At 53.1% G+C, this 17,989-nt stretch overlaps 1 protein-coding gene across 1 annotated transcript in view; it reads left to right on the plus strand.

Moving 5' to 3' along the window:
- LOC133360142 (multivesicular body subunit 12B-like) overlaps positions 1-9,880 on the plus strand; it is a 30,263-nt gene extending 20,383 nt beyond the window's left edge. The window contains exons 7-9 of the mRNA XM_061578728.1: positions 6,827-6,882; positions 8,521-8,580; positions 9,674-9,880. Of these exons, the coding sequence (XP_061434712.1) occupies positions 6,827-6,882; positions 8,521-8,580; positions 9,674-9,736 (179 nt within the window). The 3' untranslated portion in view covers positions 9,737-9,880. The remainder of the gene's footprint in view (positions 1-6,826; positions 6,883-8,520; positions 8,581-9,673) is intronic.
- The last annotated feature ends 8,109 nt before the right edge of the window (positions 9,881-17,989 follow it).

A 17,989-nucleotide genomic window follows, 5' to 3' on the forward strand; every position in this document is an offset into this window, starting at 1 on the left:
AAATGTAAAAGCATGTCGGACGGAACGTTTACGTGCTCGAAATTAGTTTGTTTGTTCGTGCCTAACCCTCCCCCGTTTCGATGACGTAATGTACGTCAAGAACAACAAAAATAAAAAAAAATAAAAAAAACCTCTTGTGTATAAAATAAAATTAACTTTATCGGTACCGAGGCTCCTATCAAGGCCGTGCGGGAGGGGCGTCTGCCACAGTTTGGTTTCGCAGCATTGCGGTTCCCTCCTGCGAATACGACGTCTTTTTAAATAAAAACAACGGCGCTACTCCGCCTCCTCTAAATAAAAAAACTAACGGGCGAACCGCTCGCGGCGTTCCGAGAGATCCCCACACCCTACAACTTGCAGACATTTCGATAACTGGAGGGGGGGGGGGGTTGAGCGGGGAAAGGGGTTAATGGTTTAAATAAAACGGCGCAAATTAACGGCGTCGCCCGTCCCCGTCGGCGGCGTGGGGCCCACCGGGGTGAGACGTGGTCCCTCCTCGACGTGTCCTTCGACTGCAAGACGCGCACGGCACACACGCTCGACACGCACGACACACACACACGCTCGACACGCACGATACACACACGTACGACACGCACGATACACACACACGCTCGACACGCACGATACACACACACGCTCGACACGCACGATACACACACACGCTCGACACGCACGATACACACACACGTACGACACGCACGACACACACACACACGCTCGACACGCACGATACACACACACGTACGACACGCACGATACACACACACGCTCGACACGCACGATACACACACACGCTCGACACGCACGACACACACACACGTACGACACGCACGACACACACACACGCTCGACACGCACGATACACACACACGTACGACACGCACGATACACACACACGCCCGACACGCAACGATACACACACACGCTCGACACGCACGATACACACACACGCTCGACACGCACGCTACACACACACGCTCGACACGCACGATACACACACACGTACGACACGCACGACACACACACACACGCTCGACACGCACGATACACACACACGTACGACACGCACGATACACACACACGCTCGACACGCACGATACACACACACGTACGACACGCACGACACACACACACGTACGACACGCACGACACACACACACGCTCGACACGCACGATACACACACACGTACGACACGCACGATACACACACACGCTCGACACGCACGATACACACACACGTACGACACGCACGACACACACACACACGCTCGACACGGCACGATACACACACACGTACGACACGCACGATACACACCCAGTACGACACGCACGATACACACACACGTACGACACGCACGATACAACACACACGCTCGACACGCACGATACACACACACGTACGACACGCACGACACACACACACGTACGACACGCACGACACACACACACGCTCGACACGCACGATACACACACACGTACGACACGCACGACACACACACACGCTCGACACGCACGATACACACACACGCTCGACACGCACGACACACACACACGCTCGACACGCACGATACACACACACGCTCGACACGCACGATACACACACACGTACGACACGCACGATACACACACACGTACGACACGCACGATACACACACACGTACGACACGCACGATACACACACACGCTCGACACGCACGATACACACACACGTACGACACGCACGATACACACACACGTACGACACGCACGATACACACACACGTACGACACGCACGATACACACACACGCCTCGACACGCACGATACACACACACGCACGACACGCACGATACACACACACGTACGACACGCACGACACACACACACGTACGACACGCACGATACACACACACGTACGACACGCACGATACACACACACGCTCGACACGCACGATACACACACACGCACGACACGCACGATACACACACACGTACGACACGCACGATACACACCACACGTACGACACGCACGATACACACACACGCTCGACACGCACGATACACACACACGTACGACACGCACGATACACACACACGCTCGACACGCACGACCCACACACACGCTCGACACGCACGATACACACACACGCTCGACACGCACGATACACACACACGTACGACACGCACGATACACACCCACGCTCGACACGCACGATACACACACACGCACGACACGCACGATACACACACACGCTCGACACGCACGATACACACACACGCTCGACACGCACGATACACACACACGCTCGACACGCACGATACACACACACGCTCGACACGCACGATACACACACACGCTCGACACGCACGCTACACACACACGCTCGACACGCACGATACACACACACGTACGACACGCACGGACACACACACACACGCTCGACACGCACGATACACACACACGTACGACACGCACGATACACACACACGCTCGACACGCACGATACACACACACGTACGACACGCACGACACACACACACGTACGACACGCACGACACACACACACGCTCGACACGCACGATACACACACACGTACGACACGCACGATACACACACACGCTCGACACGCACGATACACACACACGTACGACACGCACGACACACACACACACGCTCGACACGCACGATACACACACACGTACGACACGCACGATACACACACACGCTCGACACGCACGATACACACACACGTACGACACGCACGACACACACACACGTACGACACGCACGATACACACACACGTACGACACGCACGATACACACACACGTACGACACGCCACGATACACACACACGTACGACACGCACGATACACCACACACGCTCGACACGCACGATACACACACACGTACGACACGCACGATACACACACACGCTCGACACGCACGATACACACACACGTACGACACGCACGATACACACACACGTACGACACGCACGATACACACACACGTACGACACGCACGATACACACACACGTACGACACGCACGATACACACACACGTACGACACGCACGATACACACACACGTACGACACGCACGATACACACACACGTACGACACGCACGATACACACACACGCACGACACGCACGATACACACACACGCTCGACACGCACGATACACACACACGTACGACACGCACGATACACACACACGTACGACACGCACGATACACACACACGTACGACACGCACGATACACACACACGTACGACACGCACGATACACACACACGTACGACACGCACGATACACACACACGCACGACACGCACGACACACACACACGCTCGACACGCACGACACACACACACGCTCGACACGCACGATACACACACACGCTCGACACGCACGATACACACACACGTACGGACACGCACGATACACACACACGCTCGACACGCACGATACACACACACGTACGACACGCACGATACACACACACGCTCGACACGCACGATACACACACACGTACGACACGCACGATACACACACACGCTCGACACGCACGATACACACACACGTACGACACGCACGATACACACACACGCTCGACACGCACGATACACACACACGCTCGACACGCACGATACACACACACGCTCGACACGCACGACACACACACACGCACGACACGCACGATACACACACACGCACGATACACACACACGTACGACACGCACGACACACACACACGCACGACACGCACGATACACACACACGCTCGACACGCACGACACACACACACGTACGACACGCACGACACACACACACGCTCGACACGCACGATACACACACACGCACGACACGCACGGCACACACACACGCTCGACACGCACGATACACACACACGTACGACACGCACGATACACACACACGCACGACACACACGGCACTGCTTCCTGCTTGCCTCCAACGGACGGCGGCGCAATTAAGGGTGGCGCGGCGTTTCCCTTAATTAGGCAGCCTCCGCTTCCCACAATCCCTTTGGGAGTGTACAAAATATACCCAGAGTGCTTTGCAAGTTAAACAAGGCACGCGCGGTATAATTTTATCTCCCGCGTCGCATTTTTTTATTTCTTTTATTTTGCCGCACGCACGAACCAGATCGCTTCCTCGCCGCGCTAATTGGAATTATTGATGAAAAGGTTTTGCGACGGTATTGTTCATTATTCTATTCATTAATGTGCTGAGGATTTAATTCCTTGCCTTCTCGCTCTGCCGTTGAAATTTATCTGCATTATTATTGTTGCTGCCGCATTGTCGCCGCCGCCGCCGCTGATGATGTGGTTGTTGTTGTTGCTGGGGAGGTTAATGAAACGCCGTGCCGTGATTTGAGTTTGGGAGGCGGAGTGGGGGAGGTGGTGGGGGTGGTGGGAGGGAATTCCACCGCGGTAATTTACGTCCCCGTCGCCACAGAACGCTGTTTGCGCCGAATTTTATCGGGCAAATCTGCCTCTCCTTTTTCACGCTAAAGATCGCACGAAGGTTTGCCAGACTTACCCTCCCGTGCGCATCGAAGAGGCGCCTTTATACTCGCCTCGATAGTTGTAATTCTCGGCGCTGGATTTCGGCCCACAATGAACCCTTTCACATTCGGATGACGCTCGCGTACATACGCTTAGGCCGTCAGTTTTTCTTCTGCTTCCGTACGTGCGTCATCGGTACAGAATCGGAAGAACAAGACCACGCGGGAGGGGAGTGGGGGGGGCACCGTTTTGAAACCGTTTTGGCGCCGGCTGTCGTAGAGAGGGTGGCGGCCGCCGTGTCGTTACGGTTCTCTGCGGCGAGTAACGACGTCGGTTAAAGACCAGCGGCGCTGCCGCCACTACGCCGCTCTGAGTAGAGTTAATGGCCGGCTGCCCGCACGCTCACGAGATTCGGCGGTGAACGGGACGCCCCACGCCTCCAGTCCTAATGATTAGGACGGCTGTCTTTCCGACAGCCCTGTTCTTCACCTGAGGACGGCTGCTTGCGTTGTGGCCGAAACGTCGTGAGAATTGTATTTTATTATACAATTCTCAGGTCTGTCGGAAAGACAGCGTCTGACAGACCTGTTCTTCACCTGAGGACGGCTGCTTGCGTTGTGGCCGAAACGTCGTGAGAATTGTATTTTATGATGTTTTATTATTTTATTATTTCCCTTCTACGTGACTTTACCGAAAGAACCAAGAAGATGAATCCCTGCAGTCACGAAAGGGGTAGAGATGTGATGACGTCACTTGTGAATCCCTTCTTGAGCAAAGTGGGGGGGGGGGATGGGATTCATGAATGCATATAAATGAGAATGGGTATCCATTGCCGGTTGGGTTATTTATATGGTAATAAACGTACATTATGCATGCACATGCACGGAATATGATGCGTTTCATTTTTTGGGGGGCAATTTTTGCTGACCAGTCTCAGACCACGAACCACGGGGCGTCTATGTGAAGCCATGTGCCTCTACGCGAGTTGATGGGGTCTCTACGTCAGTCCGGCCACCGTTGATTAACGTAGAGACCCGTAGACTCTCAAAGAGACCCAATAAGCTAACACACTTGGGAACCCAGTTTAATCACAACCCAATCTATGTGAGCCTCTATAGGTCCGAGTATATGGATATGTTTGTGAGTCTGTGTGTCTTTATTTGAGTGGATCTCTGTGTGAGTCTTATGGGTTTCTATTTGGGTCTATGTGAGTGGGTCTGTGCATGAGTCTACGGGTCTCTGTGTGTGTCTGTGGGTCTCTGTGTGTGTCCGTGGGTCTCTGTGTGAGTCTACGGGTCTCTGTGTGTGTCTGTGGGTCTCTGTGTGAGTCTACGGGTCTCGATGTGAGTGGGTCTGTGCGTGAGTCTACGGGTCTCTGTGTGTGTCTGTGGGTCTCTGTGTGAGTCTCCGGGAGTGGGTCTGTGCATGAGTCTACGGGTCTTTGTGTGTGTCTGTGGGTCTCTGTGTAAGTCTACGGGTCTGTGTGTGTGTCTGTGTACGAGTCTACGGGTCTGTGTGTGTGTCTGTGGGTCTCTGTGTGAGTCTACGGGTCTCGATGTGAGTGGGTCTGTGCGTAAGTCTACGGGTCTCTGTGTGTGTCTGTGGGTCTCGATGTGAGTGGGCCTCTGCGCGAGTCTACGGGTCTCTGTGTGTGTCTGTGGGTCTCTGTGTGAGTCTATGGGTCTCGATGTGAGTGGGTCTGTGCGTAAGTCTACGGGTCTCTGTGTGTGTCTGTGGGTCTCGATGTGAGTGGGCCTCTGCGTGAGTCTACGGGTCTCTGTGTGTGTGTGGGTCTCTGTGTGTGTCTACGGGTCTCGATGTGATTGGGGCTGTGTGTGAGTCTATGGGTCTCTGTGTGAGTCTACGGGTCTCTGTGTGTGTCTGTGGGTCTCTGTGTGAGTCTGTGGGTCTCTGTGTGAGTCTGTGGGTCTCTGTGTGAGTCTGTGGGTCTCTGTGTGAGTCTACGGGTCTCGATGTGAGTGGGTCTCCGTGTGAGTCTGTGTCTGTGCACGAGTCTACGGGTCTCTGTGTGTGTCTGTGGGTCTCTGTGTGTGTCTGTGGGTCTCTGTGTGAGTCTGTGGGTCTCTGTGTGAGTCTGTGGGTCTCTGTGTGTGTCTGTGGGTCTCTGTGTGTGTCTGTAGGTCTCTGTGTGTGAGTCTACGGGCCGCACGTGAGAACCCGGTGTAGCCGTGGGTGGGTGTGTGGCTGGAACCGGTATTGTAACCCAGCGACCACCTGACCTCTGAGCGAGCGAACTGCCTGTCTTGAAACTGCAGTCCCTGACGCGTGCGTCCGTGCCTGTCTCCCCGCAGCGATAGACGGGGTCCCGTTTGTCCTGAGCGAGAAGTACGACACAGCCTCCAGAAACGTGAGCGGTTGTCGATGCACGAGTACCCCCCTCGCTTGGATCCCAACCCCTCGCTCGCTCAGCCTAACACTCGGTCTCATGCTCGGTCTAACACTCAGCCTAACGCTCAGCCTAACGCTCAGTCTAACGCTCAGTCTAACGCTCAGTCTAACACTCAGTCTCATGCTCGGTCTAACACTCAGTCTAACACTCAGTCTCATGCTCAGCCTAACACTCAGTCTCATGCTCGGTCTAACACTCAGCCTAACACTCAGTCTAACGCTCAGTCTAACGCTCAGTCTCATGCTCAGCGTAACACTCAGCCTAACACTCAGCCTAACACTCAGTCTCATGCTCGGTCTAACACTCAGTCTAACGCTCAGCCTAACACTCAGCCTAACGCTCAGCCTAACACTCAGTCTAACACTCAGCCTAACACTCAGCCTAACACTCAGTCTCATGCTCGGTCTAACACTCAGTCTAACGCTCAGCCTAACGCTCAGCCTAACACTCAGCCTAACGCTCAGCCTAACACTCAGCCTAACACTCAGCCTAACACTCAGCCTAACGCTCAGTCTAACTCTCAGTCTAACTCTCAGTCTAACGCTCAGTCTAACTCTCAGTCTAACTCTCAGTCTAACGCTCAGTCTAACGCTCAGTCTAACGCTCAGCCTAACACTCAGTCTAACGCTCAGTCTCATGCTCAGCGTAACACTCAGCCTAACACTCAGTCTAACACTCAGTCTAACGCTCAGTCTACCACGACCACCACGACCACCACCGGCGTTGCGACCATCACGGCTGACTTGACCACGGAGGAGAGACTCTCATCCAGCAGTGGATCCACGTCGCGGCTGTGTGTGTGCGTGTACGCGTGTGTGTGTACGCGTGTGTGTGTACGCGTGTGTGTGTGTGTGTGTGTGCGTGCGTGTGTGCACGCGCGTGTGTGTGTGTGCGTACGCGCGTGTGTACGCGTGTGTGTGTGCGTGTGTGTGTGTGTGCGCGTGTGTGTGTGCGTGTACGTGTGTGTGTACGTGTGTGTACGCGCGTGTGTGTGTGTGCGTGTGTGTACGCGCGTGTGTGTACGCGCGTGTGTACGCGTGTGTGTGTGTGCGTGTACGTGTGTGCGTGTGCGTGTGTGTACGCGCGTGTGCGTGTACGCGTGCGTGTACGCGTGCGTGTACGCGTGCGTGTACGCGTGTGTGTGTGTGTGTGCGTGTACGCGTGTGTGTGTGCGTGTACGCGTGTGTGCGTGTACGCGTGTGTACGTGTGTGTGTGTGTGTGCGCACGCGTGTGTGTGTGCGTGTGTGTGTGTGTGCGTGTGGGGAGCGGTAGTGTAGCAGTTAGCGCGCTGCACTACGAACCCGGGGACTCTGGTTCGATTCCCGCTCACGGCAAACACCAGTGACGATTATCTGAACCGGTCCTGGTTCAGATAATCTGGGCCTCCCCTAGGTAGACTCGGCCTCAAAGTTAGTACCTGGTGCGGTGTGTAAACATCGCCACTGGGGAGACAAAGGCGGATCTGGCGTGGTGCTGACCACCCACCCCCTCGTGTGCCGTGCTGGCCTTCATAGGTGCTCGCTAACAGCACTTACCCCTACAGTCTGTTAGGGCTACACGGAGGATCTTTGTCTTTGTGTGCGTGTGTGTCGCAGGCTCACGGGATGGACATATCGTCCATCATCATAAAGTCCATCATCGACATCGAGAATGAAGTACGTTTACTCCCCACCCAGCCCCTCTCTGCACGACAGACGGACACAAGAATCCCCTGTGGGCTGGTGTAACCAGGAGGTTCCTACCAGTATGACTATTTTTTAGACCTGGCTACCACAAGCAATGGCTTGTGGTAGCATGACTTTACCGAAAGAACCAAAGAGTATAATCTCAATAATCTCGGTGAGTGTTTCTAAAATAGACGTAGAAAAAAACAATGTGGTAATTAAAAATATTTTGTTTCAATTTCTTTTGTGTGAACATCAACTACGCAACCCAACAGCCGCACAGCCTTCTGGGAGCAGGTCATATCAGCAGCGTTGATTCGAATTCGACATTCAAAAGACAAAGATCCCCCATATAGGCTGATCAGGCTGTTGGGGAAAGTGCTGTTGGCGAGCACCTATGCAGAGCGGAACGAAACACGAGGGGTGGGTGGCCAGCACCACGCCCTAGCGTTGATGATCTTACACACCGCACCAGGTACTCATTTAAGGTTGAGTCGACCTAGGGGAAGGCCCAGGACCGGTTCAGACAATCGTCACCGCCGTTGGCCTCTGGTGCGGGAATCGAACTCGGGTCACCAGGTTCGTAGCGCTAACCGCTACACCACCGCTCCCCACAATGCTCCATACAAAGACGAAGATCCCCCGTGTAGCCTTAACAGACTGTTGGGGCAAGTGCTGTTGGCGAGCGCCCACCACCACTTTCATGCATTTTTTTTTTTACACCGAAATCAAAACAAACTTACCCCTGAGAATGGCGCGGCCACACACGCCTTGCCTGGCCCAGCACGTTCGTGATGTACCGATGCCACCTGCTGTTGAAAAGCAAAAAAACGCCGCCCTGTTGTTGGCTTCAGGGCGAGCGCGGTTTGGCGATGCTCACGAGTTGCAGCAAGAAAGGATCTGAAATGAACCCACGACCTCCTGTATACCAGGGGGAGGTGGTAAACCGCTCCCCACTGTGGCACCCCCACTCACCGTGCCACCCACATCTCCCTTATACAATCTCACCTCTTCCCCCGCATCCCACCGCTCCCTCTCTCTGCGTTGTCCCTCGCTCCCTCCCTCCCTCGCTCTCCCGCTCCAGTACGAGTACAGCTTCGTGACGGAACGGAACGCGGTTTCCCAGTCGCCTGCAGCCTGCAGCTGAGGGTCACCCACGACTCCCGCCGACGGCACGCGGCCTCCGACCAAACCCGCCGGCGAAGCCTCGTCGCAGCAGAAGGAAGTCGCCCGCCTCGTCATCCCAGGCGCAGCGACGTTTCCACTCCCCCGTCGTTCCTTTCGCCCGATTGTTGGCTTGGGGGGGGGGGGTGGGAGCCACGGCCGGTCGGCTGCTTTCAAGCGGCAAGAGAATTCTTCCCGGGACGAGATGTCGAACGAGAAGATCGGGGAAGTTGACTTCCTTGAAATTGATTGCGTCTCTCGCTCGCAACGGACGCGCGCAACGGACGTGCACATCGCGCGCACGGACGGACGCACGAGCGCACGTACGCGCAAACTTACACGGCGCACGCGTGCGTACGAACGCACGTGCGCGGACATACACGGCGCACGTACGTACGCATGGGACGCGCGTACGAACAACCGCACGCGCAGACGAACACTCGCACGCGCAGAACGATTCTGCGGCCAGCTTGCCGAATCCGTGTCGCCCGTTTTCGTTTTTATTTTCGTTTTTTTTTATCCGATTTTAATCGCAAGCCTTGACGCGACAGCGTAAAAAACAAAAACTACTAGAAAATGTAATGATACTAAACCGAGGCTCCGTGATTGTGATAGCGTCGCCAAGCGGCGATGACGAATTTACGCGGTTGCATCATTTAATTTCATTTAATTTTTTGCCAAATTGGCGGCGAGTTTTCGGATGTCTCTGGACCCACACCGCCCGCACGGTTGCCGGAAAGTTTCCCGCCTCCGATCTTACCGCGTGCCGTTCACCTTGCCGTGTCCGACGTTTCACCGCACGTCCTGGGAGCATTTTCAGGAAATCGGTTAATGATAATAATGCTTTCATTTTATGATGTAGCGTCAGTCATGTTAGTAGCGTCCCATAATGCTGTGCAAAGACAGAATCCATATACAGCCGCTAGCAGTTCACGCTCACTCGTTCACTCACTACAGTGACTGACACACCCGCTAGCCACGTCTAACACTCCCCTGCACACTCGCACACACTCCCTCTCAACACGCACTCACTCACTCAAAACACTCGCTCGCTCTCTCAATCCACCCACTCTTTTTCACACACTCACTCACACTTTCACACAAACACGCGCGCGCACTCACTCGCTCGCCATTCACACACTCGCACTTGCACACTCATTCACACTTTCACACACACACAAATACGCTCACACACTCACTCGCTCATCATTCACACACTCACTTGCACACTCACTCACACACGCACACGCGCGCGCACTCACTCGCTCACCATTCACACACTCACTTGCACACTCACTCACACTTTCACACACACACAAACACGCTCACTCGCTCACCATTCACACACTCGCTTGCACACTCACTCACACTTTCACACACACACAAACACTCACGCGCACTCACTCGCTCACCATTCACACACTCGCTTGCACACTCACTCGCTCACCATTCACACACTCACACTTTCACACACACACACTCGCTTGCACACTCACTCGCTCACCATTCACACACTCGCTTGCACACTCACTCACACTTTCACACACACACAAACACGCGCGCGCACTCACTCGCTCACCATTCACACACTCACTTGCACACTCACTCACACTTTCACACACACACGTGCTCTCATACTCATTCACCATTTCACCCAGTCACTCACTCAACTCACTCACTCGCACTGACACACTGATTCACACACTGATTCTCACACACACACACACGCAACAGTTGATTTCCTGAAGAAACTCCCACAGCGTGCGCACGTTGGTAAATGTTCTTGGTTTTACTTTTATCGCGATGATGATGATGATGTTTTATGCAAAAATACTGTACGTGGTTTTTGATGGAAGGAGGGACGGGGGGGGGTGAGTGAGTTGAGTGAGCTTTGCTCGGTAATTTTACTGTTAAACTAAAACTGAACTGCTTTTATTTTTCCAAGTAAGGCCCACTGAGATTGTGAGTTCGATCCAGGACCCCTTGACGCCTGCTGCTGTATATTTGGAGTTTGCGTGTCTCTCTCCCCGTGGTCGCGTGGATTTTTCTCCGGGTCCTCCGGCTTTTTTTTTTCCTTTCCAACATTTTAGAATGGACGTTGACGCGTTCGGAGTGTTTGGCGACCGCTTTACATTTCCACGCGACGGCGATGATGAAAAACCACAACTTGATCTTCTTGGTTCTTTCAGTAAAGTCACGTAGAAGGGAAGTAATAAAATAAGAAAAATAAAACATAATAGAATAATTCTCACGACGTTTCGGCCACAACGCAAGCAGCCGTCCTCAGGTGAAGAACATGTCTGTTGGAAAGACTTGTTCTTCACCTGAGGACGGCTGCTTGCGTTGTGGCCGAAACGTCGTGAGAATTGTATTTTATTATGTTTTATTATTTTATTACTTCCCTTCTACGTGACTTGACCGAAAGAACCAAGAAGATGAATCCCTGCAGTCACGAAAGCTTTAAATCGAAAAGCCACAATTTCGTTGAGCTAACGTTTGTGATAGCAAGGGGTCACTTCTGATAACCAGATACGTGGCCCAGTGGGGCTTTACCTGGTAAAAATTTAAATAAATGTCTCGTTTAGTTTTAGAGTCTTGATAGTGCTTTGGATGGGTGACCACCCAGCATCACAGGTGCTATAGGCTTTGGGGTTACATTAGCAGACGCTAGAGGGCAGTGCCGCAACATTTATTGTGCTGTACTATGCTCCCCCACACCTTAACTGGGCCGCACTGACCAGTGTGGTGAAGTATGGTCAGATATCCGTTCCACGAGTGTTGTGGCGCGATTTATTTATTTCTCTTCCAGACGATGGCAACAACAATAATATTGTTGTTGTTGTTTGTAACGCTGTGCTCGGAACGTTTTTGCTCGTTGTCGGAAATTGCGTAGGTTCGATTCTGAGTCGGGGTTTGACTCGGCGGGGGCACTACCATCACTACCACCACTACCACCACCACTACCATCACTACCACCACTACCACCACCACTACCACCACCACTACTACCAACACTACCAGCACTACCAGCACCACTACCATCACTACCACCACCACTACTACCACTACTACCACCACTACCAGCACTACTACCACCACTACCAGCACTACTACCACCACTACCAGCACCACTACCATCACTACCACCACCACTACTACCACTACTACCACCACTACCACTACTACTACCACCACCACTACTACTACCACCACTACTACTACCACCACTACCATCACTACTACCACCACCACCACCACTACCACCACTACCATCACTATTACTACCACCACTACCACTACCACCATTACCACCACCACCACTACCACCTCTACCACCATTACCACCACTACCACCATTACCACCAACACTACCACTACTACCACCACTACCACCACTACCACCACAATACCACCACAATACCACTACCACCACCACTACCACTACCACCACTACCACCACCACTACCACCACTACCACCACTACCACCACCACAATCGTTGCCCACCGCTCCCACCGCACCGCTCTCTCTCTCTCCGCACATCGTCGCCGCCCGTTGAGTTCTTCCTTTCGCACCGCGCGTGGCCACACGCTCCGATCGGGACGGGGACGGGGGGTAGAGGTTGCAATTCGACTTCGGTCAAATCCGCCGCCGTCCAAACGTCTCGTGCCTTTTTTTGTTATTCGGGAAGACGCAGTTCCACGCGTCCCGCTGGAAACTTGAGTCGGACACACGCACACAGTTCGGGCTTTTTTTGTTTTGTTTGTTGATCTACTTGCAAAACGATCGTGTTTCCGAGTTTGTGTTCGGACCCGTCGACAAACCCTCCCTCTCCCCTCCGGGGTGAAGTATGGTCAAACGACCCCCACAAACGGCCGAAGACGCCTCCACGGACGTGGGGGGGGGGGGGGGAGAGGCCTTTGCCCCCCCCCGCCCCCCCCCCCCCGGTGTAAACATCTCCTGACTCCGAATCACCACGAAGATCGCCTTAAACGTCGTGCGTTCAGCCCTTGCCCGTTGCGACGACGGTCGGTAACGCAACCCGTGACAGAAACGCAAAATGAAATGACTTTATCGGCACCCGAGGCCAGAGGTCGCAACCGGTAACCCGATACACGTACCCTACCCGATACCCGGCTACCCGTACCGGGCCAGGTACGGGTATGGGTAGACCGTGAGTCACTGTTGAGTCACCGTTTGTCACTCATTTCCCAACGTCTTGTCTCTTCTCACAATTCAAGTTCCTAGAATGAACCCACCCGCGCCTGCAACATGGCTTCATCCCAGAGGTCGCAACTGGGTACCTGATACCCGTACCCTACCCGATACCCGGCTACCCGTACTCGGCCGGGTACGGGTACCTGTTTGCGACCCTGGTGCAGCCGGGTACGGGTACGGGTAGGCCGTGAGTCACTGATGAGTCACCGTTTGTCACTCATTTCGGGTAGGGTACGGGTAGGGAATGGGTACCCGTAATGGCCGGTGACGATTATTCGAACCGGTCCTGGGCCCTCCCCTAGGTCGACTCGGCCTCAACGAGGTCCCGGTGCGGTGTGTGGTAAACATCGCCACTGGGGAGAGAGACAAAGGCGGTCGGGCGTGGTGCTGGCCCACCCACCCCCTCGTGTGCCGTTCCAGCCTTCATAGGTGCTACTACTCGCTGACACGGCTTGCCCCTGCAGTCTGTTACAGGCTACACGGGGGAATCGTTGAACCATAACGCAGCCGCGCTAATCCGAAATGCGCGATCGTGACATTCGAGAGCGATTTTGTATTTATTTATTGACTTTCAGCCGCGGTCGGTGGCACGGGGGGTGGGTGGGGGGGACCGCTTGGGGTAAAGGGGGGGTACACCCCCTACCCCCCCCACCTCTTCCAAACCACGTCTGGCCGGTCGTGGAAGAGTAGGCCAAACACCACCTTCGAGTGGGGGGGGAGGAGGCCCTTCCGCAAAAGTGATTTTCCCCTTTTTAACTTATTGCGACAACATTTTTTTTTCCCGCGCCTCATTTCCACACCCTCCTCTCCCCCCTTTTAATTTATTTTCGCGAGCCTTGGGGGGGTGGGGGGCAGTGTGTGACGGAGAGAACACGTGGGGGGGGGGGGCGTTGGTCGGGGGGCTTCAATGTTGCCGTGGCGCGTAGCCAGCCGCCCCTTTGCGCGGCTCCACTTTGTCGTTTCGCGTTCTCGTGTTTGTTTGTGTGTGTGCGTGTGTTTGTGTCTGTGTTTGTTTGTGTTTGTTTGTGTGTGTTGTTTGTGTGTGTTTGTGTTTGTTTGTGTTTGTTTGTGTTTGTTTGTGTGTTTGTTTGTGTGTTTGTGTGTGTGTTTGTGGTGTGTGTTTGTTTGTGTGTGTGTGTGTTGTGTGTGTGTGTGTTTTTGTGTGTGTTTGTGTGTGTTTGTGTGTGTTTGTTTGTGTGGTTTGTGTGTGTTTGTTTGTGTGTGTGTGTGTTTGTGTTGTGTTGTGTTTGTGTTTGTGTGTGTGTTTGTGTGTGTTTGTTGTGTGTGTTTGTTTGTTTGTGTGTGTGTGTTTGTTGTGTGCGTGTGTGTGTGGTGTGTGTGTGCGTGTGTGTGTGCGTGTGTGTGTGTGTGCGTGGTGTGGTGTTTGTGCGTGCGTGTGTTGTGTGTGTTTGTGTGTTTGTGTGTGTGCGTGTGTGTGTGTGCGTGTGTTTGTGTTTGTTTGTGTTTGTGTGTGTGTGTTGTTTGTGTGTGGGTGTTTGTTTGTGTGTGTGTGTGTTTGTTTGTGTGTGTGTGTGTTTGTTTGTGTTTGTGTGGTGTTGTTTGTGTTTGTGTGTGTTTGTTTGTGTTTGTGTGTGTGTGTTTGTTGTGTTGTTTGTGTGTGTTGTTGTGTTTGTTTGTGTTTGTTGTGTGTGTGTGTGTGTTTGTTTGTGTGTGTGTGTGTGTGTTTGTATGTGGTGTGTGTTTGTTTGTGTGTGTGTGTTTGTGTTGTTTGCGTGTGTGTGTGTTTGTTTGCGTGTGTGTTTGTGTTTGTTTGCTGTGTGTGTGTTTGTTTGTGTTGTTTGCGTGTTTTTGTTTGTTTGTGTGTTTGCGTGTGTTGCGTTGTTTGTGTGTGTTTGCGTGTGTGGTTGTTTGTGTTTGTTGTGTTTGTTTGTGTGTGTTGTTTGTGTGTGTGTTTGTTTGTGTGTGTGTTTGTTTGTGTGTGTTTTTGGTGTTTGTTGTGTGTGTGTGTGTGTGTGTGTGTTTGTGTGTGTGTTGTGTGTTTGTGTGGTGTGTGTGTGTGTTTGCGTGTGTGTGTTTTTTGTGTTTGTTTGCGTGTGTGTTTGTTTGTGTTTGTTTGTGTGTTTGTGTTTGTTTGTGCGTTTGTGTGCGTTTGTGTGTGTGCGTTTGTGTGCGTGTGTTTTTTGTGTTGTTTGTTTTGTGTGTGCGTGTGTTTGTTTGTGTGTTTGTGGTGTGTGTGCGTGTGTTTGTTTGTGTGTGTGTGCGTGTGTTGTTTGTGTGTGTGTGCGTGTGTTTGTTTGTGTGTGTGTGCGTGTGTTGTTTGTGTGTTGTTTGTGTGTGGTGTGCGTGTGTTTGTTGTGTGTTGTTTGTGTGTGTGTGCGGTTTGTTTGTGTGTTTGTTTGTGTGTGTGTACGTGTGTCTTTTGTGTTTGTTTATTTGAGTGTTTGTGTGTGTGTACGTGTGTCTTTGTGTTTGTGTATTTTTGAGTTTGTGAGTTTGTGTTTGTTTGTGAGTTTGTTTGTTTATTTGAGTTTGTTTGTGTGTTTGTTTGTGTGTGTGTGTGTGTGTTTGTGTTTTTGAGTTTGTGAGTTTGTGTGTTGTTTGTGTGTGTTTGTTTGTGTTTGTGTGTGTGTGTTTGTTTGTGTGTGTGTTTGTGTATTTTTGAGTTTGTGAGTTTGTGTGTCTTTGCGATGTGTTGAGCCAACGCGGCCGTGACGTCCCACGCAGAGTGGTCGCATATCCATCCCGTTTTGGTCCGACGCTGCCTCGATGTTGGTCATTCGGCGTCGCCTGCCCGCGCGGTGTCCGTCGTTTTGTGCCGCGACCGCCTTCAGGAACACGAAGCGGCGGTCTCAGCAGCGTTCCTGATTTTGAAGCGGGGGAGTTGAAATTGCCGGCACGAAAAGCTTTTTCCTGCGTGGCATCGATCCTCTTAATTTTGTGTTCGTTGAAACCTTGTCAATTTGAACAACAGCATCTATGAGACTGAAATTTTAACGGTGTGATTATTGTTTTTTAAATGAATAATGCTCAAGAGAAATCGGTTGAATTGCGGCGCTTTGCTCGTTTCAACAGTACGAGAAATACCAAGTCGCTCTGAGTAGGGGGGGGTGAGGGGTGAGAGGGGTGAGAGTGGATCTGTGTTCACATCTGAACAGTTTGGCTGGGGGGGGGGGAGTTTGAAAGGGGGGAACGGCTTTAGGATTCCACATTCATTTCCTGAAGAAGCTCCCAGCGCATATCCCGAAACGTCGGACCACCACGACCGCGTTCACCACCACAAACCCCGCTCCACCGTAAATGCGTTCACCACAACCACGTTCACCACAACCCTGCACACCACAACCCTGCACACCACAACCCTGCACACCACAACCCTGCACACCACAACCCTGTTGTACCCCACAACCCTGTTGTACCCCACAACCCTGTACCCCACAACCCTGTACCCCACAACCCTGCACACCACAACCCTGCACACCACAACCCTGTACCCACACAACCGCGTACACAACAACCCTGTACCCCACAACCCTGCACACCGCAACCCTGTACCCACAACCCTGTACCCCACAACCCTGTACCCCACAACCCTGCACCCCACAACCCTGTACACCACAACCCTGCACACCACAACCCTGCACACCACAACCCTGTCCACACAACCCTGCACCCACAACCCTGCACACCACAACCCTGTACCCCACAACCCTGCACACCACAACCCTGTCCACCACAACCCTGCACCCCACAACCCTGCACACCACAACCCTGTACCCCACAACTCTGCACACCACAACCCTGTACACCACAACCCTGCACCCCACAACCCTGCACACCACAACCCTGTCCACCACAACCCTGTCCACCACAACCCTGTACCCCACAACCCTGTACCCCACAACCCTGTACCCCACAACCCTGTACCCACAACCCTGTACACCACAACCCTGCACACCACAACCCTGCACACCACAACCCTGCACACCACAACCCTGTACACCACAACCCTGCACACCACAACCCTGCACACCACAACCCTGTCCACACAACCCTGTACC

This window comes from Lethenteron reissneri, chromosome 67 (assembly GCF_015708825.2).
Source record: "Lethenteron reissneri isolate LAM-NWPU_2019-01 chromosome 67, ASM1570882v1, whole genome shotgun sequence".
Classification (NCBI taxonomy): domain Eukaryota; kingdom Metazoa; phylum Chordata; class Hyperoartia; order Petromyzontiformes; family Petromyzontidae; genus Lethenteron; species Lethenteron reissneri.